We start from the raw sequence: 22,354 nt of genomic DNA, 5'->3' as shown, positions 1-22,354 counted from the left end.
TTTATCTGACAGATTATTGAAGCCAAAGTCAGGAATGGATTTGAGAAGAGGAGAAATCTCAGTCTTTCCTTTATGACCTGTTGTCTGTTTATAGTCTGTTCCTGGCTTTGGCTTCAAAAATCTGTCAGATAAATGCACCCTTAGTTACTGGCTGGCTAAGAGGGCATCTTTGAGCCAGGTCAAAATTACTGAAAGCTACAGGAGGCCATAAGTGGTAATTCTGTGCTGCGAGGGCACAGGTATGACTTGTTTATTATGTTCTCACCCCTTCCATTGGATTTTTACTTTTCAACTGAGTTCTCCTTTAAACATAACTCCCAACGTTTTGGACAGCCAAAGAGGGACACTTGTGGTTTAGTCTAGGAAACTTTTACAGACATTTGTATACTTTTTAAATCAAGGATGCAGTCACAAATACAGGATCTGCTGCAGATTGATGCATTTAGTTAGGGCCCTTTTACACAGAAAGATTATCTGACAGATTATCTGCCAAAGATTTGAAGCCAAGGCCAGGGCTGGATTTGAAAAGAGGAGAAATCTCAGGCTTTCCTGTATGACCTGATCTCAGTTTATAGTCTGTTCCTGGTTTTGGCTTCAAATCTTTGGCAGATAATCTGTCAGATAATCTTTTTGTGTAAAAGGGCCCTTATGGTGCGTTTACACATACAGATTTATCTGACAGATCTTTGAAGCCAAAACCAGGAACAGTCTATCAACAAGGATCAGGTCAGAAAGTAAAGACTGGGATCTATCCTCTTTTCAAATCCATTCCTGGCTTTGGCTTCCAAAATCTGTCAGATAAATCTTTCTGTGTAAACGCACCATTACATTGATATCTGAAAATCTGCAGCAGATCTTGTATGTGTGGCTGCATCCTTGGGTCCCATTCACACATCAGTAACCCTGTCTGTAATAACGGACCTGCAACTGCGGACAGGATTGGGAATTTGTGTCAGTAACTGTCTGCATTGGCCGGGACCCAACGTCATATAGGTGACACGCACAATGGCTTCATAATTTTTTGTTGCATGGATTATGGCTCCAAAATGGATCTGTTACACCTAGAGATGTGTTTATGGGGCCATATGAACTGCATGTGTGATATGATGTGTGAAAGGGGCCATAATGTCACATGATTCTTCGGAATATAACATTTTTTAGGATCCAACTTGGACCAAATGATAGAATAATGTGCAGGTTTGAGTCTATTATACATTAAATAAGTAACAGAAAAATTATTAATGCAAATCTAATTCCTAGATCCAAAAGAGGGACATGTAAAGAGCAAAGAGGGACTGAGGGACTTGGCTCAAATGTAGGGACTGTCCCTTCAAAAGAGGGACACTTGAGAGGTATGCTATGAAAAAACTTTGATATATTGCGGCCCTCCTCACCACGCTCCCCCTGTGGTGTCTCCAGGTCTCCCACTGAATGATCACACCGACACTTCCGAGACGGACTAGCCTGGGCACTGATAGCCTGCTCAGCCAATCACTGACCAAGGTGCTGTGCCATCTTGGTGACTGACTGAACGCTATCGCTACAGGAGGACATGGGGGGGAGTGTGGTTTGGTAAGAATAGGATGTTTATGTTGTACACAAGGACAGCAATACATTAAGAGTCTTCATTGCCGGAGTGCCCCTTTAAAGAAAAGGATAATAAATGGAGCTTGCAATGCCATGTATATTATACTTTCTGACAACACACCAAACAATACTGCTGTATGCATAATGGCCATATACTACTACTACTAGTGAGCACTATTAGCTCCTGCCACATCATAGCAACCAATCAGATCCCAGCTCTCGTCTCAGGGACGTGCTTAGGAGACTATAAGCCTTGCTCTGATTGGCTGCTCAGTAACCGCACTTTCTCTTCACACTATTCAGATGTATTTCCAGCAGTGTCCGTGCAGCACTATAAGTATTTTCTCTCTGCGGTTCCTCTTCACTTCCTGGGTGTGTCTGTATATAGAACCGCATCCCTTATCTAATGTATGAGAGCGCATCCTACACAGTGCTGGCACAGCACAACTCCTCACCCTCTGTTTCCATGCCAACTTACAACTTCCTGTGAGCAGAGCGCTGTGCCCATATCCTTCCATCCCGGGAGAGGAGCCTGGGTGTATGGCGGGGAGCGCGTTATCACATGTGCACGCGTAGTCAGGAGGAGCCGGGAGCCACGGAGCGCAGCCCGAGACCAAGCAGCGTCACAGCAAGCATGTCTACAGAGGAGGAGAGCGGCCAGCAGCGGGGGGACGAGACGGACGATGTGCTGGCTGAAGGTAGTGACATGCTTCTTCTATCATACATACCTGGCCCCTCATGGCCATACAGCCCGTGCAAGGGCTGATCCTGTATACGGGACAGCTGGGCAGCTCACCTGTGGGAGGCAGAGTGCTACCTGCACACAGGGACCTGAGGTATATAGAGAGCGTAGGAATACTTATTATACATGATGATCTTGTCAGGAAATGTACAAAAGGCTACATTGGCTATGAATGTGTGTGTATGTATGTATGTGTGTATATATATATATTTATATATATATTGTTTGGGGGATTGTCAGCCCTCAGTTTTCCCTTTCTTAGGGGTTTGCAGCAGAATAGATCCATGAAGAGTTATGGAGGTGCTATGCGATGGCGTCTGACACAATCTCCATGGGAGTCTCTTTCTGTGGGTGCAGCGTTCACCTCAGTAAATGGAAATTTATTTGTTCTCATTCACACAGTAATTGCTACTTGTGTTTAGTGAACGGTGCTGCAGATTTATTCTTCAGGTTTGTTTATTCATACTTGGTCTGAAAATTTTCAGCTGTACGAAAATGAGATTTTAACATTCACATCTACCTTGCTGGTACTGTTATTTCCTGCCGATTATTTCCTGCCGATTTTTCATGAAACTGTCCAGACATAAATTGCTTAGATTCTCACACTCTACACACTAGGGTGTTAGTTGCTTATCCCGCTAGCTTTATGTGCCTGCTTGCCTTCTTCATGTGACTGTGTGCCTACGTGCGCCATTTTACAACAGACTACGCTACACCAATCACATCACTAGTGTAAACTGACTTCTTAGAGTTTGTTCACACTAAGGATTTCAAACGGAGTTCGCGCCACGCCACGCGAAGTTCTGCCTGTCCCATTGATTCAATAGGTTTTCTCATGCATGATCCGCCATCTGCCCAAAGAATTGACGTGTCAATTATTTGGGTGGATGGCGAATCGCACGTCGTGAATCCTATTGAAGCAATGGGACAGGCAGAATTTTAGGCGGAATCCTATGCAGGAACTTCGCTTGAAATTCAGTGGCTTTTCCGTAGTGTGAACATGCCCTTACAAAGTAGATGAACCAAGGACCAGGAAAATCCTTAGGCTACATTCACATGTCCGCAAATCAGCGGACCTTATGGACGGGAAAGAAATGTAATGGATTCTCTCCTCGCCCGGCATGATGTGTAAATATCATGCCGGCAGCAGGGGAACTCTCTGAATCACTGCAGTGCTGTAGAGACAGAGCCACGGCCATTCAAAGAGTTTTCCGACTGCCGGCATGATATTGACACGTCATGCCAGGCAAGAAACGAATCCATTACATTCCTTTGCGGACGTGTGAATGCCCCCTTAAAGGAAACCAATCAGCATTTGTGCTGATTAGGCTCCTGCAACAGCAGCACAGATTTTGCAGCTGGGTCACCTATCATATCAGGGGTTCCTGGCTCCATATCGTCATGTCCTGGTAACTTAATCGCTTAACCCACCGCTGCCGGGCTAGTACATTACCTGTCCACACTCCTGCCTACTTCTGACTCCCTGGTGTCCTGCTCAGCCAATCAGTGCGCTGTCCTGGAGCAGCAGCCACTGATTGGCTGAACGGGAAGCTAGGGAGCTGGAGAAGTCAGCGGGAGCACGGACAGGTAATCTACTAGCTCGGCAGCAGTGGGTTAAGTGGACATGGGCTACATTCTGGTACGATTGAAACTGGCCTTAGGGTGGCTTCACACACAACATATCCGCAGCAGATGTGAATGCGCATCTGCAGTGAATTCGCAGCGAAATGCGCTGCGGATACTTGCCCATTCACTTCAATGGGCTGACATACTTGCAGCAGGTATGCCATCCCACTGCGAGTATGTCAAACTCAGCACCATTAACCCCTGCGGCCTATGGGAACATACATTACCTGCTCCATGCTCTGGGTTAATGGAGCTGAGTTTGACATACTCGCAGTGGGATGTCAGGGTAGCTTCACACACACACACACACACCGTATCGCAGAGATCCGCAGTAGATTTGATCTAAATAACTGAACACAGCATCAAATCTGCACCATCAAATCTGCTGCGGATCCAGTGTGTGTGAATGCACCCTAAGGGTACAAACCCACACACCGTATACGCAGCAAATACGCAACAAATACGCAGCAGTTTGATGGTGAAGATTTAATGCTGAGTTCAGTTATTTAGATCTAATCTGCTGCGTTTTTGTTGCGTATTTGTTGCGTTTTTGCTGCGTATTCGCTGCGTATCGCAGCAGTAAATACGCTGTGTATACGGTGTGTGGGTTTATACCCTAAGGGTAGCTTCACACTTCCATATCGCAGCAGATTTGACTAAATGAATGAACACAGCATTAACCCCTTAGCGACCCATGACGTACCAGGTACGTCATGGTGCCGCGGGGGGAGTTCAGAGAGGAGTCTCGCCAGGACCCCGCTCTGAACGGCACCGCTCCCGGCTGATATGTGCAGCCGGGCAGTGCCTCTTTTAGCCAACACGGGTCCCGTTGCCGTGCCGGCTTATTAAGCACTTCAATGCAGCTGTCAAACCTGACAGCTGCATTGAAATGCTTCAGACCTCACGTCCCTGGTGTCTAGTGGGGGGAGATTTGTTCTTCTGCCCGTGCCGGGCCTCAGCGTCGCAATGACGCTGATCCCGGCTCGGCAATACATTACTTTGGCCTGCAGCAGGCCAGTGCAATGTATCACAGATCTGATGGATCTTTGCTGTGTATATACACAGCATTGATCTCTATGAGAGATCAGTGCTGTGTACTGTATATACAAGTCCCCCAGGGGGACTTCTAGTTAATGTAAAAAAGTGTTTTTATTAATAAAAAAATCCCCTCCCCTAATAAAAGTCCAAATCACCCCCCTTTTCCCATTTTATAAATAAATAAACAAACATCTTTATCGCCGTGCACGTAATCTCCCGAACTATTAAATTATCACATTCCTGATCTTGCACGGTAAACGGCGTCAGCGCAAAAAAAATTCCAAAGTACAAAATTGCGCATTTTTGGTCGCATCAAATCCAGAAAAAATGTAATAAAAAGTGATCAAAAAGTTGCATATGCGCCAACAAGGTACCGATTGAAAGTAAAGATCATGGCACATGACAACTCACACAGCCCCATAGACCAAAGCATAAAAGCGCTATTTGCATAATAATAGAGCAATTTTAAGGAACATATATTTGTTAACAATGGTTTGAATTTTTTAAAAGCCATCAGATAAAAGAAAAGTTATACATGTTACATATCGTTGTTATAGTAATGACTTGAGGAACATGCAAGGAACATAACAAGTCAGTTTTACCCCAGGGCGAACGGCGTAAATGCAAAACTCCGCGAAATCCAAACAAATTCCGTTTTTTTTTTCATTTGACAGTGCAAATGATTTTTTTTCCGGTTTCGCAGCATATTTTATGGAAATATAATGCCTGTCATTGCAAAGTACAATTGGTTTAGCAAAAAATAAGGGCTCATGTGGGGTAGTGCGGTATAAAACATTTATTCACTAAATAACACACATTCCAAAGATATACTACATTGTAATGTGTGTTATTTATGTGAATGGCCCCCTTCCCCATGTTTCCACCCCCTGAACGTTGAACCGGAACTGTGATATTGTAAGACGTCTTCTGTTATGCTCAGCCAATCGCGGCTGAGCAGCTGATGAGGGGGGGCCAGCATGAGGAGGGCTGGAGCGGTCCGGCCATCCTCATGGATATGACGTCATTGTCCCAAGATGGCGGGCGAGGTCGACAGTGATTCTGTGAGTATACAGTATCACACTTCCGCACCCTTGAACAGTTTTTATTTATCTCCCCTAGAGGGAGCAAATCGTGTCTTAGTTCTTTATAGTTCCATGCTTGGCAAATAACATATTGATTGAAATACTGCTGTGTGATTGTGGCCCACGTCTGTGTGGGAAAAGGGAAGTGAAATTTGGCTGACTACAAGCAGCTTTTCCTTTGCTTTAACTCTGATGGCAGTAGCAGTGTCAGGTGAGAAGGGGATGGAAAAACCACCATTGCTTGGACTAATGGTCCGTTTACAGAAAGCATTAATTCGCCCAATTTTGAAGCAACTATTTCGTTTTTATAACGATCAGAATTTAGACGAATAAATAGTTAGAAAATTCGTTATTGCGATCGTTTATAAGATCGCCTAAGCCCATCTCACACATAGGATGAATCAGTGAAAGACTGTTTACACAAAGCGATCTGCGAATTTTTAGCAAACGACCAACGACTATTTGAGAACATGTTTACACGTACCAATTATTGTTCAAATGCCATGGTTATTGTGAAAATTCGAACAATAATCGTGATGTAAATAAGTACTGATCTGCTAGATTAGCGCTCACTTAGTCCATATACAGCCCTATAATCATGCAGAATGGACATTGTTAGCAATGTTCCTGCAGTCTTTGCCTTATAAGTGTAAAATAATAAAGTTATATATACCTCTCCTCACTCCCTGATGTCCTGCGGTGTCTGAAGTGACAGGCCGCTCAGCCAATCAGCAGGACAGCACCGTGGCCAGTGATTGGCTTCAGACACTGCAGGGAGCAGGCCGCAGCTAGCAGGAGATCAAGGAGCGTGGAGAGGTGTGTATGTTTATTTAGTTTTATTTTTTACAGATTCATCAGCTGTTGGCCGTGTATCGTTGTTACACATAGTGATGTGCGCCCGGAGGCCGATGTTTTTAGATCAGGACCAAAAGACACGATCAGCTAATGAGATTATTGCTCGTATAAGACCAGTCAAGACGAGTATAAGAAAAAGTGTAGTGGTTGTCAACAGCAGCAAATAGGATCTTCATTTTGTAAAGGGAACCTTTCCCTGGTTTTGTGCTGACCAAACAATGAAACAGGGCTGCGTGAAACAGGGACAGCTTCCTTATAAGTCGTGAGGGATGTTATCTATGTAGAATCCAGGGCATGAACATATGAATCTGCAGCACATTCATTACTCCTTGTGGCCTTTTCTCATGAGTATGTGACTGGGTTATAAGATTCCCTTCGCTCACATTATGGGCAAAATGTTGGAGAATTCTGGCACCCAACTCTTGCCAAAAATTAGAATGTTGTGAACATATCCGCAATAAAAATTCAAAGGTTTCAAAGGAGGCCATGTATAATTTCCATGTATAAACATAAGTTTTGTAAGTCATTTATGAACCTGGGAAATTAGCCTTGGGGTAAATTACTGTAAGGAAAAGCAGTGTGGAGTATGCTGTGTTCACAGACCTAATGTTATGTCTGCCAAGGAATATAGAACAATAGCGCTTGCACTCCACTACTTTTCTAAAAAAAAAAATACAAATAACATATGGTACAATATTGCTTGTTATTACTGTTACCTGTTGTCACACGAAATATCATCTTTCTAGATCTTAAAATGCTGGAAAATATATATATTTTTTTTATTATAGATTGCAGGCAGATGTATACTTGCTGTTTCATGTGACCCCCTAGGCTAACATTAGAAGTGCTAACATGCAATATGGTTTTTGTGCAGCTCTTGGTCCATGTAAAAGGGCCTTTGCTGTGTCAGCTGATAATTGTTTAGAACAGACAGTGATATTTATTCCCCAGCGCTGTATACAAAATTAAAGGGGTTTTACAGCACTGCAGAAAGATGGCCACTTTTTTACAGAGACAGCACCACTCTTGTTTTCAGGTCAGGTGTGGTTTGCAGTTAAGCTCCATTCACTTCAATGGAACTAAGTCAAACTGGAGACAAGAATGGTGCTGTCTCTGGAAGAAAGTGGCCATGATTTTCTAGCGCTGGATAACCTTTTTAAAAGGGTTTATCCAGCACTACAAAAACATGGCCACTTTCTCCCAGAGACAACATGACTCCTGTCTACAGTTCAGGTGTGGTTTACAATTGGGCTGATTTGGTTCCCTGCAGCACTGTATAAAGCTCCCGTACGCAGCTTTATCCCTGAGAAAATGAAGTTTAGTCCCCACTCGCACGGCAGGTAGTGATCTGGGTGGCTTCCCATCCGTATCTAGTCACCGATCTCTCCCTGTTAGCGCAATTGGCGGGGATGATTGACAGGGAAAGGTGCCGGCAACGGGCGCTGCTCATATTCTATGCAATACCATGTGCATATCAGCCACAGATGGTACAGGTACATAAGGATGAGCTGGTGGTATATTCCTCCAATGTACTGATCAGGTCAGTAAGTGGACGGTAGCAGAAAAGCATACACCATGGACAGACAACTATAACAGCATAGGTAGGTAGCACCTAGCCCTAAGTACTCTCACTTCAGTGAAACGTATATTCCATGCCACAACCCAGCAAGACACACATCTGTGCCTCACTGGGAGGTAACTATATAGTGACACCATGTTGTGTCATAATGTCATCAGCTTGGGGCATTCTTCAAGCTGTAAAGTAGTGTGAGGCTGTTCTTCCTCCCAAAAATAAGAGGGAACATAGCCTGTTAATGTGAATGAATACGGAGCCCTAAAGCTCCCTACAGATGTTGTTTCTGCTGCCTTGTGTTTTGGAGCAGTAGTATCACACTTACTTATTGGGTTGTGGTTAGTGTGGTTTTATGTGCTCGTGTGACACACAGGCGTTTCTTATACCTCAGCTGTAATGTTTGTTATGTCTTGTATTTGCTGTTTTTAAAAGGTCTTGAAGCAATCTGTGATAAAACAATAAATCGGTGATGCCGAGGCCTGATTAAAGGGGTAGTGTGGCGTAGGGGTAGGGGGTAGTGCGGCGTTTATTCACTAAATAACACACATTACAAAGTTGTACAACTTTGTTATTTAAATGAATGGCCCCGACGTCACCTTCGGGAGGCCGGCCGGACTACTCCAACCATCCATCATGCCGGCCCCCCTCTGCCGCGTCATTAGCTGCTCAGCCGTGATTGGCTGAGCATAACTGTGCTCAGCCATTCGCGGCTGAGCAGCTCATGACGCGGCGGAGGGGGGCTGGCATGAGGGACGGCAGGAGCCGTTTGGCCGGCCTCCCGAAGATGACGTCATCGACCCAAGATGCACCAACACTTCTGGGGGGGAGGGAACACGGGGAAGGGGGCCATTCACTTGCCATTCACAAAGTTGTAATGTGTGTTATTTAGTAAATAAATGTTAAAAATCACACTACCCCTTTAACAGGCCAGCAAATGGCCTGGGGATGTGTTGGCCTTAAAGGGAACCAATCAGCACGATTGTGCCTAAATGGTTCCCAGAATCATAGTATAGAGTTACTGACGGGCAGAGAGCTGTGACGAGTCACGGGTGGCTCCCCGCCGAGATGGAAAGTTGCCGCCCCTGCCTCTGCCTCTCGTGGCAGAATAAAAGTACTTTTTCTCCTTATTAATGCTACTGCTGCAGCCGTGGCTGGTACATGCCGCAAGCTGCACAGTAGCTCTATAATATGATGCTGACTGGTTCCTTTTAAAGGGGTTGGCCACTTTATAGTAAAATTGCTCAGTGTACAGTATTAGTAAGTGTACTCACTGTATATACTGACAGCAGCTCCCTGTGTACCTCATAGAGGTAATATCAGACTCCCCTCCTCCAGGCTGGGCTGCCCTGCTCTGTGGTGTTTTGGTCCATAAGATTGCTTACATGGAGGAGCATATGACCAGGCCCCGCCCCTTAGTGTCCACCACTGAGCCTGTGTGCCTATGGAGGACACAGGGGACAGGGCCTGGTCACATGCTTCTCCATGTCGGCCATTTTATGGACTGAAACAAAACAGCAGGACTGCACAGCCTGGATGAGGGGAGTGTGATTTTAGCTCTATGAGGTACACAGTGAGCTGCTGTCAGTATATACCGTGAGTACACTTAGGCTGGGTTTACATATACAGTATAAGTTTGCATCAGTTGCGTTTTTTTCCACAAAAACTGACCACAACTGATGCCAAAAATGCATCAGTTGTCATCAGTTTTTCTTTCCTTCTTTTCATTAAAAACCATCAGTTGCCATCAGTTATCACAAGTTGCTCTCATCAGTTGACATTTTTTTCCCCAGTATGTTTTCCTGTCATTTTCAATGGGATTTGCGGGGGAGCGCACAGGGAGGCTAATTGGGAGGGGGAGAGCACACAGGGGGGCTTATTGGGAGGGGGAGAGCACACATGGTGGGCTATCTACTACTGGGGGAGAGCAGACAGCAGGGCTATATACTACTTGGGGAGAGCGCACAGGGGGGGCTAAATACTACTACTACTGGGGGGGCAACAGGGGGCTATATACTACTGGAGGAGCAACAGGGGGGGCGATATACTACTGGGGGACCAAGGGGGGGACTATAGGGGAGAGCACACAGCAGGGCTATATACTACTGGGGGAGAGCGCACAGGGGGGCTAAATACTACTGGGGGAGCAACAGGGGGGCTATATACTACTGGGAAAGCAACAGGGGGGGGCTATAGGGGAGGGGGAGAGCACACAGGGGGAGAGATATGTACTGTGCTACTCTTTGGCTGAACGCCGGATGCCAAAGCCGAACGGCATGCGTCCTGCCCAGCGAGGCATCCGGCGCTCTATTTGTTTGAATGAGTGCGGTGCCGCATCACTGGAGCGGCGGTGCGTTAGGACGCTGCAAGACACGTCCTGACGGTCCGGCGATGCGGCGACCACTAGTTCACTGCCGCATATTTTGAACTGTCCCATTCAAAAGAATGGGATCAGTTCAGTGATGCGTTTCCCTCTGGCGCTTTTCTCCTGCGCCGGAGGGAAACGCAGCCGCATCGGCGCAGATATGTAAACCCGGCCTTACTAATACTTTGTACTGAGCTATTTTACTATAACGTGGCCAACCCCTTAAGTGTTGCTCAAAACGCTCCTTCAGCTGATAAGTGGCTAAAGTAATAGTGTTAGCTACCGGCCGAGGAGCTGGAAAGCGCTGTCTGTCCGCTGATCTTGTGTGTTTGTACGGCTTCAAAATTTATTGCTATTGGCCTGCACATCTCCGTGTGTAAATGGGTTGTGCGGCTGGTAGTAATCTGTTTAAATGGCTGCACAAATAATAGTGATTGTGCGACCTGGCCACGCAATTGATCGTACTTTTTAGATGAGCGCCATATCTGGCCATGTAAAAGAACCCTTAGGCTGGGTTCACATCGCCTTCTCGCCCTCTGCTGCCATTTGGCTGCATACAGAAACCTGTTCCAGCTGCTTTGGGGATAAAATAGAAACTCCTGGCCATGAATCCAGGGCAGGGAGCGAAACCAAGTTGTAAGAGGAGATTTTTTTAGTCACCATGGCGACCTTGCATCAGGTTTTGTTCATCCCTGCAGTCATGTCTTATTCTCCATCTGTATCAGTCTACAAGATTTGGCTTCTGAATCCTTCACTTAGCTTTTCTTGTGGGTTTTTCCTTCTTCTGGGAAAGGAGATGTACCGCGTAACTGTTTCAAAGTTTCAGGTGATCTGTTTAAATCTGCTTTGTTAGCCAATGGGAAACAGATATTGCTTTATCAATTTTTACCATCCGTTATTATAACAAAACGTCATGCTTTCTTAATAGGTGGGCTATACCCATATGTGCTTTTTTGCAGTAATTTATCAAACAGCTCAGCTGCCTCATGTGCCATGTCAAGGAAGTACACAGTAGCCAGGATGCAAATAAACCTTTATATGCTGGCTAAACAGGGAAAGGATTTAGCAGTGCTCAAGTCCCCCACTGTTATGCTGTTAACCTAGCTATCCGTCCCATTCAAGCACATTGGACACTTTGTACTAGACGGCAGCACATGTTGAGCAGGCATTAACATTGGACACCACTGGCTGTTTCAGCCCTTTCAGCTGGTATCATTGAGATGCCGGTGACATTCTCTCATCCGGTGTGAAAACACAAATAGGCAGCATTTTGTCACCTGGGTAACAGGGGTTTTCCAAGTTCAGTATTAGATTGACAAATTATGTGGTAGGAGATAGAGAACAGGAAAAAGGATCTATATCACTAGATTATGTCAAATTCTGTGCACTTTTTTTTTGTAAAAATTATTTTTGAATTGGTATTGGGCAAAAAAAATTCTATATCATTGTGATCAGGATAAAATTTATATTATATATCATATTAGTAAGTAGCGTTTCAATCTCTCATTGAGATCTTTTTCAAGATCTCAAAGACCTTAATGAGCAATTGAAATGTTGAGCATTGATGGGTGAATAATAAATGATAACTGATGGACTCAGCAGCAGCAGCTCATAATCTTGGGGTGACTTCTGAGTAAATATATAAAGAAAGAAAGATATAAGAAATAAAGCAGATTCTCGTGTGTGTGCAGTGGATGCAGCCAGTCTCCAGCCACCACGTCCTGAAGAACTCAAAACTAGACTAGATGGACCAGGTGGTCTTTTCTGCTGACAGTCTTCTATGTTTCTAACTAATATTCACCATACACAAAGAAAAACTGCTAACAATGCCAGATACCTGTCATATAGAGGTCAGCAATAGGCCCAGATTTTTCTTCTCCCTGTCAGCGTCTGCGCTTCTGAATAATTAAGGCCCCTTAGAAACTTGCCGCTCAGCCAGTCAGTGACTGCAGCTAGGTCCTGCCTCACTCACTGATTGGCTTAGCGAGCATTTCTGAGTGGGGCCGTGACCTCACAGGATTGGGAGCCAGTGTAGGGGCCACAGGGACTCTCTCTCTCACTCTCTCTCTGTCTCTCTCATACACACACACACATACATACATACATACATACACACACACACACACACACACACACTCTGCTGCAGCCATAGCACACTGATGACTTCTTCTCCTCCTCCTTCTCTATATTACACAGGATATCTTCCTATTACACTGCTGCTTATATACAATCATCCAGCATCCAGGAAAGTTGTCCAGGCTGACAAGCAGACGGATGAGACTAGTAAAGTGCTTCAGTACTGTAAAGTCGCTCATCCCTAGTATCAATCATGCTTTCTTGAAAGATGTGAAATTTCACAAAAGTGACTGCACAAAACTTTGCGACAAATTGACATGATTCCATAGACAAACAGCAATGATAAATTCTTCCCCTAAATCTCAATACATCTATGTTACTGCTAAGCAAACTACTAATTGGTCTAACTTTAAGTAACCAGTCTTCACATGCAATAGCTTTATAGACCAGCAAGAGACACAGTGATAATAAATCCATAGACTGCGCAATCCGCAGACGATAAAAGAATCACTTTTTACTAGAACAAGCACCATGACGTATGATATAAAATAAGGTGGAAAAACTGCAAAATTTACCCTTTACATCTATGAAGAGAAGTCATAATGCAAAAAGGGGGTGACAGTGTCACTTTAAGTCAATGGGAACAGTGTTTTCAGCACTGTGGTCGCATGGTTTTTGGGTGGGTTCGCACTACTGCGCAGATAAGTTCTGGCGGATTTGGGCGCTTGTACCCACTAGCGGCTGCACGCCTCTCCGCTGGCGCCATAGACACCATTCTATGGCCGGGCCGATTCTGCCGTCCACCGAAAAAATTAACATATCAGTTTGTTCGGCAGAAGCCGGAATCCGCCCTGCCATAGAATGGTGTGTATGGCATGGGCGGAGAGGTGCGCAGCTACGAGTGACAGAATCTGCCGAAACTAATCTGTGTGGATTCCATAAATCCAGGAAAATCAGTGTAGTTTTCGCTGCAAAAACCACATGGCTATTAAAGTGGGAACCTCCTCTAAGAAGGACATTTTAATAGACTAGGAACAGTGGTTGTTTTTCTGAATGAAGAAATTTATGAATGAGTTTTTGGTCTAGGACATACACAGGACCCAGCTTTACCCTGTAACTCCCCATATTGTCTCTACTGGGCCCTCTTTAGATTACATCTGTGGAGCCATTGCCCCTATTTGATCCTGGACTACCCCTACTTCACAACATCTTGTTCTTCAGTGTGCATAGTTAATTTTTTATGTCCACCCATTCTGTTACTATTATAGCTCGAGAACGACTTTATATATTTTGTTTATTGGTAAATTGGTCATTTTGTGAAATGCGAACATTGAACATTCTTTGAAAGTACATTTATATTTTAGTATGTCCTAAATGGTGACCTCCATGACGGTACATAGCTGTGTGTCTACATTGAGATCAGTACAGTTCTTAGGTGTCTTCCAGATTGCCCACAGCCTTAGACCAATTACATTAAATATACATGTGCACTTACGCATTTGTTATTGTAACCGGAGCCTCGTGATGTCATCCTCTACTGTGCTCTGTGATGCTGGGGCAATCTGCCACTGAAGGGCTCTCTGAAATACTTACTCAGGCTAGGAAAATGTCTTTGTGAGAGGAATTACAGCAGAACTTGCTGTGGGCTGCTACCTAGAAGTTGCTGTGGGCTGCTCCTTGCTGCTTCTCGCTGCTTGCCATCGTTGCTAAGCACCAGCCTGGAATCTATAGCTCATACAACTCCGATGAGAACTGAAGACATTGAGGATTTGAAAGCACCCCACCCCACAAAGCACAAAGTGTAATTTGACATGCAAATGCATTAAGTACTTAGGCTAACATCACAAGAAGTAGGAGGCTCGTCTGTAGAGATCTTCAGTGCACGGCTTGCCAAGTTCAATTTCGCTAAAAATGAGGCTGACATTTTCTAATTTCTTCTGATTACATAATGCATTGAGAATTGGGACAGGCAGACACCTATTGCTTACAATATTTGGCTCTTCCATTTACATGTCTTTGAAGTTTCTGATCACATGGCTCCGAATCTGTGCTGATATTTAGGCTGCGGTGTCACAATGACTTCAATCAGGTTTCTGCCCATCCAGTCTTCTTTGTAGATATCTTGTTTAAAGGAGACAGAGGAGCTTATATGAAATTAGACTTGTATGTAACCTCCTTTAGACTGCAAACATTTTAGGATTTTTTAAAGGTACTAGTACACTTCAGATGTTACATGGATTGTGTAACAGGAATATTTCTCTTACTCTCTGATGACAAGTTTATTGAACCTGTAGGCTTTTTTTCAGAAACTAGTGTAATGCTTTTTACTTATACATGATACTGTATGTTCATTGGGGAAGGCTATCTTTGTATACACTGCTCCATTAAAGCCTGGACAGCAACACATAGAGGCTATATAGCTGTGTGCCAACATTATGTATAATTATGTATACATTTGCAGATATAAAATTCATTTATAATAAATCTTTAAAAAAAAAAAAAGGTGAACTATTAATGCTTAACGTGCTCTGTATGTATTAGACCAGGGCCAGACGTATTCAGAAAGTTTCCCATGGCCATGAACTATGGAGACTATTCACAAAGTCCCATTGTAGATTCAGCATTAATTGCCATCAAACTCAATGGTTGGTAATGCAGGATCAGGTTGCATTATCATGAATAGACCTTGTGAATAATACCAAGAACTTTGAGATACATTTTGTGGCTACTTGTTGATGGACCTCATTGTAGGAATAGTCAGGCTTCTTCTTCATTCTATACATTACGCATTTGATTCTTGCAAAGACTCCGCCATTTAGATTGTCAGCAAGTTTAGTGGTTTGCTAATACAGAATATACCTATATAATCAACCAATGCAATAAAGAGGCCCCAACAGGCGAATGATTTATTTCTTTAGCTTTACTTTGTGACAGAAAATAATAAAAGTAAAAAAAACTCACATTTGGTCACCAGAGTCTTTAAGCCCCACCTACTAAAGGTATTTCTTTTTACTTCCAGTTATTTTTTCTGTAGTTTTTTTTATTTTATTTTACTGCTGCATGGCTATTTGAGGTCTTTTTTGCTGCACAAGATATTTATGTCTAGTAATTGATTCAGTTGACTAAGTGATTGTTTATTTATTTCTAACATTGTTAGAAAGCTCCATTAAGATGGCAATAGGTGTCCACAGGTTTCCAGGTACAGCAGTTCCAGGGCTTCCCCTGTCTCGGCCATTTCACTTCCTACTATTTGGCATAGCCTAATAGTTTGCCCTTTTACTTTTACAGACTTTAATGTTTTGGAATACTGAGTATTCCAAAGTATTATCTAGATGATCAAAGGATTGCAACTTGTAGTAGTAGTAGTTAATAATAATTATAATAATAATAATAATAATAATAATAATAATATTGGTATTACGCCAATAGATTCCACATGGGCGCAACTTTTAGTATACTAGAAGGGCAAAAAAAAAGTTACTTTTTACATATTGTCATTGCAATGAGTTGCAGCAGTAAGGTGCAACATGGACCCCTCTGCTGCACCAAAGTTTTTGTGTTGGGAAATGCAGGGCTGCTTATAGCATACCTTGTATACATAACAAGCCAGCTCACAACACATGACTTCCTTATGATCTATGGCATGGGTCTCCAAACTGCGGCCCTCCAGCTGTTACGAAACTACAACTTCCATCATGCCTGGACAGCTAAAGCTTTGGATTTGGCTGTCCAGGAATGATGGGAAATGTAGTTTTGCAACAGCCTGAGGGCCGCAGTTTGGAGACCCATGATCTATGTGCTGCCAACATCAAAGTTACAAGTGCTGACAATAAGGTGACTGGACTGTGTGTACTAAGTTTCAGGGGCTTCCACATGGCTTTTAAATAATGGAAACCTGCAATTAAATCTCTATGTAATAACGGCAAAATTTGCTGCAATTTTTGGCAAAATTTGTGCCAGTTTTTTTTCTTTTTCTTTTTTTTTTTTTTCATTCACTTTTAATTCACATACCTTTTTAATGGAGTATTAGGGAGCTTAAACAACTGAAAAGCTTTCTGATTCTTAACGATTTAGAAGGTTTAAAGGGCTTATATAATTATAAATCAAAGGCTATACCCCACTTTTCATCACCTCTTTGGCCGCCAGAAGTACTGTAGTCTTTATTTTTCTGCTTACGTCACGACCTGAGGTCCATTTCAAGGCACCATCTTCCTTGTCACTCTTCTCGGTATTCCTGGATCCTGGAGGGTGACTCCCACCGGACTTCTTGCCTCCCTTGTATGGCTGTATGCTGTTCAGTGGGAGGGGAAACTGGACATGGGTGTTTCATGGGGAAGGGACTCTCGCCAAGGGGGATGCTGGAAACTGTAGTCACACAGCTCTTTGCTAAAACAGGAAGTGGTTCGGGCCAGCATTGTTCAGTAACGGTGTCTGGGGGCCCATAAGTGCGGCGATTTCTGGCAAAAACCATGGATGTTGTAATAGAATCCCTGACCAAAACACAAGTCTTTTTTTTTTTTTGCACTTAGGCTGGATTTCTAGCTTCTTAATAAAAAGCTAAGCTTCTATTTTATTAAAATATTAAAAAATCTGTAGCTGGTATTAGGAACTTATGTCAGATGCTCTGCACGCCCATGGAAGGCACCACTGTGGAATAGTTTGCATGGTCACATGAATATTTGTTGGACAGCTGTAGATCACTTGCCACATTCTCGTCCCCACACTCCACTCTGGAATCTGAAATCAATTAAAGCCACAGTTTTTATGACAACTGCTGGGGGTGACATCCTTAAGGCTTCGACATACTATCTGACACCACATTGGGTTCTGCGCTCTCTGCGTCTACTAGTTGTCCCTGCTTATAAAAGCCACAGCAGATTGCACTTGAATAGAGTGAATAATTTATAGGTAGCACTATCACAACAAGTGCACAATGGCAGCCTTTATGCCTGTCTAATTATGGGATGAACTAGGGAGCATTATCTGGCATTTTCCACTGAATTAGCAAAACAAGATACGCTGGGGAAAAAACATGGGCCCCTCTGTAGCAGACATGATCTCAGTATCATTTAATGTGTCCAAAGATCTAGGACTAGAGAGGACAGGATGTTTGCTTAGCACTATTGAGAGCTTTTCATGGCTTTAGAGACACATTAGTGGGCCGAGAGTTTGATGCCTTTACTGCCATAATGAAATAGAGACAACATGCAAGAAGTGACACGGTCCATCCCAGTCAGTATATCCCTTTATTCATTTACAAAAGCAATGGATGGTGTAATGCACCTTATTATGCTGTTATGTAACATCTCTAACAACCTAAGCAGACCCTGAAAATTCTGTCATCCCAAATACAATGCATTGATCACTGTGGATGCTGCATGTCCCTTTTATTGTACATCAGGTCATTCACCACATTTTTAGATGGCAACTCGACTTTTACATCAAATAAAATGACACTTTATAGCCATCAGATTAACCAAGTATTTTGTTAATAAAATAGACAGACATATAAAAAAAAATACATTGAAAGGGTTATCCAGGTTCTGGAGCTTAATTGTAAAATTACTAACAACCTGGGTACAGTTCCGCAAGGAAGTAGCTGTGTTTTCTCTTTAACCCTAGATGACAGACGACGTACGTATACAGCATGGCCACCTGGGACCAGGCGACCCATGACGTACCTGTACGCCATGCATTTGCTAGGGATCTTTAAAGCGGAGCGCCCATCATAGAAGGTGAGAACTGGCTGCTATAAGCAGCTGGGTACTCACTGTTAAAGAGATATTTCACTCAAACATAACTTCTCATATGTTGCTGAGACTAACAATTCATTCCATACTTGTTTTTATCTATTCAGTCTCCTTCCCCAGTTCTGAGTTGCTTTCTTTCTGCTGGAAACACAAAAATCTGTGTGAGCCTTTTTCTGTCGCCCCCCCCACACCACCACCACCACCACCACCACCACCTTACCCCTTCCTTCGGAGACATCTGATGTCTGCTGAAGTCCCTGACTGTCTTTATTTGCAACATTGTAGCTTTCTTGTAATTCTGATAGGGTTCTTCTGAGGTCAAGTTGCTGATGAACTCACTGTGATTAAAGGAGAAGTCTGGCTTTCCTATGGGGGTCCCGAGGCTGGTCCCGCTGCTCACCGTGGGCAGTCTCTAGTAGTGTAGTAGTGTAGTTATCAGATCACCTTTTATAGACTGTCTGGTATTGCACCTACTGGAATGGGGAGGAGCTGCAATACCAGTAAACCCCCTATAGGCACCAGTCCCCCTCTACCTAAAAAGATGGAAATGTACTTTCTTTTTGGATCAGTATACACTATAATATAAAGTCAACCTGTGAGCCTTCTAGACCTAACATAACACTATCAGAGCTGGTGTTGGTAGTGGAGTTCTATTTTTCAGTTTATAAACTTTATACATCATACAGTTTTCATGGTTAGATGGCCTGTATTCTTTCCTTTTAGATAGTATCCTGCCAGTATTACCTCCTATTAATGACACAGAATGGCTGGAGCCGGGTCAGCTTCTGGTGTCTGACATGAATTTTCCATAAGCTGGCACTTTCCTTTCACACATGAAGAACATCTGCAGGCGGTGACATCATCATGTCATATAATGGGATAATCTTCTGGCCTCATTCATTATGTATGTGCATTTAGGAGAGAATGCTGCCCATGACGGTACTGCAGCCTGGGGGCTGTGGCTGACCTCCTCATACAGTCAGCACCTGGGGCCAGTACACTTGGTCTTTGACAAGAAGGACATCGGTTACTTACAGCTTACAGAATTTTATATTATACCTTCTTAAAGTGAGGTGAAAATATATAGGAGGCCAGTGCATCAATGTCCTTTATTCTTTATCATTTGTGGACTATCATGACGATTGATACAGAATGGAGCTTCTGAGGTTAATAGCAAAAAGTCACATCAGGACAGCCTTAAAGAAGCAGCTCTCAAATGAGAAGAGAACATAAAAATAGATGCTGGTTAGACTATATGACGGGGTCCTACAACTTTAAACTGCAAGCAGCTGCATGTAAGTGAGAATCTCCAACTTCAGTGAGTGCAGATGACAGCAGAATGCGGCTGAGATCCAGCCCTCTCATCTCCCCCTCCCTCTCTGCTGCTCTGTGATGTAGTAGCTGCTGCGAGCAGTGTGGGCTATGCCAGCCAGTCACTGGAGACAAGCTGCTGACTGATCTCTTTTTTTGGCTCTGAAGCCTGGGCTTGTTGGAAGTATTATCAGATACAATGGCTCCAAACCGCTAGAAACGAAGCTTTGTTGGTGAGTGCTAAGCCACAGATCCAAGCAGGGGTATCAGTCATCCACCAACACCCTGAAGGTAAGAGGATACCAAGTGACAGGATTAACTATGTTGTCATTTTATCACGTCACAATGCTCTTCATGAATGTATTTGTTTTTTTGCTCTTGTTTGATATAGTGTGAATGTTAGTGCAGCTTTTACATTGTGTATTTGGTGTGACACTGATCCGACAAGGGGTTCACACAAAGGGCCACTTGTTTTCCCTTCCTGTTACAACTTTTTAGTTTATGTATGTGTTTATTGAGGGACACTGGAGGCAACATATATGAAAAGTTTGTTTTTATTATTTTTATTATTTTTTTTTTTTTATAAAGTAAAGTTAAAATGGTATGTATGATACTCCAAAGAGACATAGGCCCCAGAAGACTGGCACCAAGGTTTTATGATGGAAATGCTTTCATCGCGATATGTATACATATTGTGGGATGTATATGTAAGAGGAGCACAGTTTTTATGTCCTGTTAGGAGCCTGGAAGGTGTTACCCTGCAAGGCTCCTAGCAATGACTGCCTGCTCTGGACACTTATGAATCTACAGAACATAACATTTTTCAATAAAATAAAAAAAAAAAGATGCCAAAAATTATTCATTTCTCTGTATAAAGATCATGCATTGCAACATCTCCACCAGGCTGGTAATATAGAATTGTCAGGTTTTAATGCAGTCTAGTAGCGTTTAAATGACCTATATTTTTGAGCTGCATTGTGCTATTACAGGGTTGGAGAAAACGGGCATCTTCTTGGTTTTTGCACTAATGGCTTCATTCAGTAATGTCTGCAGGCCAAACACACACAGCCTTTCTGCATCCCAGTAACCTGCTTTGTCAGACACAGGATGATTACACAGCAGTTCTTGCTTAGAGGCATTGCTTCTAGGGGAAGAGCATCTCTGATGTATGGCACCTGACTATTCGCTTTGCTCCATATGATGGAACCACCTCCAGCCTGCCAGGGATGGCTGTGGTAACTGTACCGAGAGTTCAGTTACAGACTTCCTTTCTACATACAGGAAGTAGGGTGGGCCCCAGTGCTACCTCTGTTGGGTGGAGTAGTGCAATGAATGTTTCACATCCCTTGTGTGTTGGTGTTTGTTATACATCTTTATATTACCACATGCATTTTCAGTTCTAAAACTACTGTCTGGATATGTGTAACTGTGTGGACAAGACACAAAAATGTTTCTCTAATTTATTAAAGGAAATGTTATTGTCTGCTGCTAACATCAACTATATATATAATTTTACATGACTGCCAAGTCTATATGGGGCACTGAGAGAAATAGCTGTCGGCCATTAAGCTGTTATAAATGTATGGCAGCTTTAGACTGTGTTCAGATATAACCTTGTTAAATGTATGTACTGGGAAGGTTGTGTTTACATATGCCCAATGTATCTTAAGGACCCATGCACCCAGCCAAAAGTGGTGTTTTAGCACACAATAGACAGTATATACAGTATTATGTTTTAGCATACATGTTGGCCAAACACTAGTTCAGCCAAGCCCTATCCACCAGATTAGATGCTGCACATATCGGTGTAACTAAATGATGGAACACAGCATCAGATCTACAGCTTAAGGCTATGTTCACAAGTAGTATGAGTATGGTCTCAGAAAAGATCATCCCGGCCAGTACTGCAGTACCGGCTGGATGATCTTTACCACTGCTGAATTCTGATGCGGGCATCCATGCACACCCGCATCAGAACTCCCCACTGCACACAATGGAGTGTGCAGCCAGAGCCACTCGCTCCACTGTGCACTGACTGGCCTGTCAGTTTCTCGCAGCGCCACTAGGGATCCCGGCCAGAGCCTATACCATGTGTATATACTCCGGCTGGGATTCCATAGACGGCAACGTATATTTTCATATTAATCACGGCCATTGTGTCAATCGACAGCAATGGCCGTACCTTTTACTAAAATATACGTTGTGTGAACATGGCCTGAAAGTGTACCTGTCATCAGGGCCGCTGGAGGATTAAGTTCCACTCTTCCATCAGAAGCTATGGCTGTGGCTATGAACGTGCATGAGACCATAATTGTAGCCATCAAGACCTAACCCGAACAAGAATGGAATACA

At 43.5% G+C, this 22,354-nt stretch overlaps 1 protein-coding gene across 1 annotated transcript in view; it reads left to right on the top strand.

Moving 5' to 3' along the window:
• Window positions 1–1,872: 1,872 nt before the first annotated feature.
• LOC138780354 (rho family-interacting cell polarization regulator 2-like) overlaps window positions 1,873–22,354 on the top strand; it is a gene marked incomplete at its 3' end in the record, with an annotated part of 51,945 nt that continues 31,463 nt past the window's right edge. The window contains exon 1 of the mRNA XM_069956692.1: window positions 1,873–2,285. Coding sequence (XP_069812793.1) covers window positions 2,150–2,285 — 136 coding nt within the window. The remainder of the gene's footprint in view (window positions 2,286–22,354) is intronic.

This window comes from Dendropsophus ebraccatus, unplaced genomic scaffold (assembly GCF_027789765.1).
Source record: "Dendropsophus ebraccatus isolate aDenEbr1 unplaced genomic scaffold, aDenEbr1.pat pat_scaffold_816_ctg1, whole genome shotgun sequence".
Taxonomy (NCBI): Eukaryota; Metazoa; Chordata; class Amphibia; order Anura; family Hylidae; genus Dendropsophus; species Dendropsophus ebraccatus.
The sequence above is the reverse complement of the archived record's forward strand: the minus strand, read 5'-3'. Positions and strand labels throughout refer to the sequence as shown.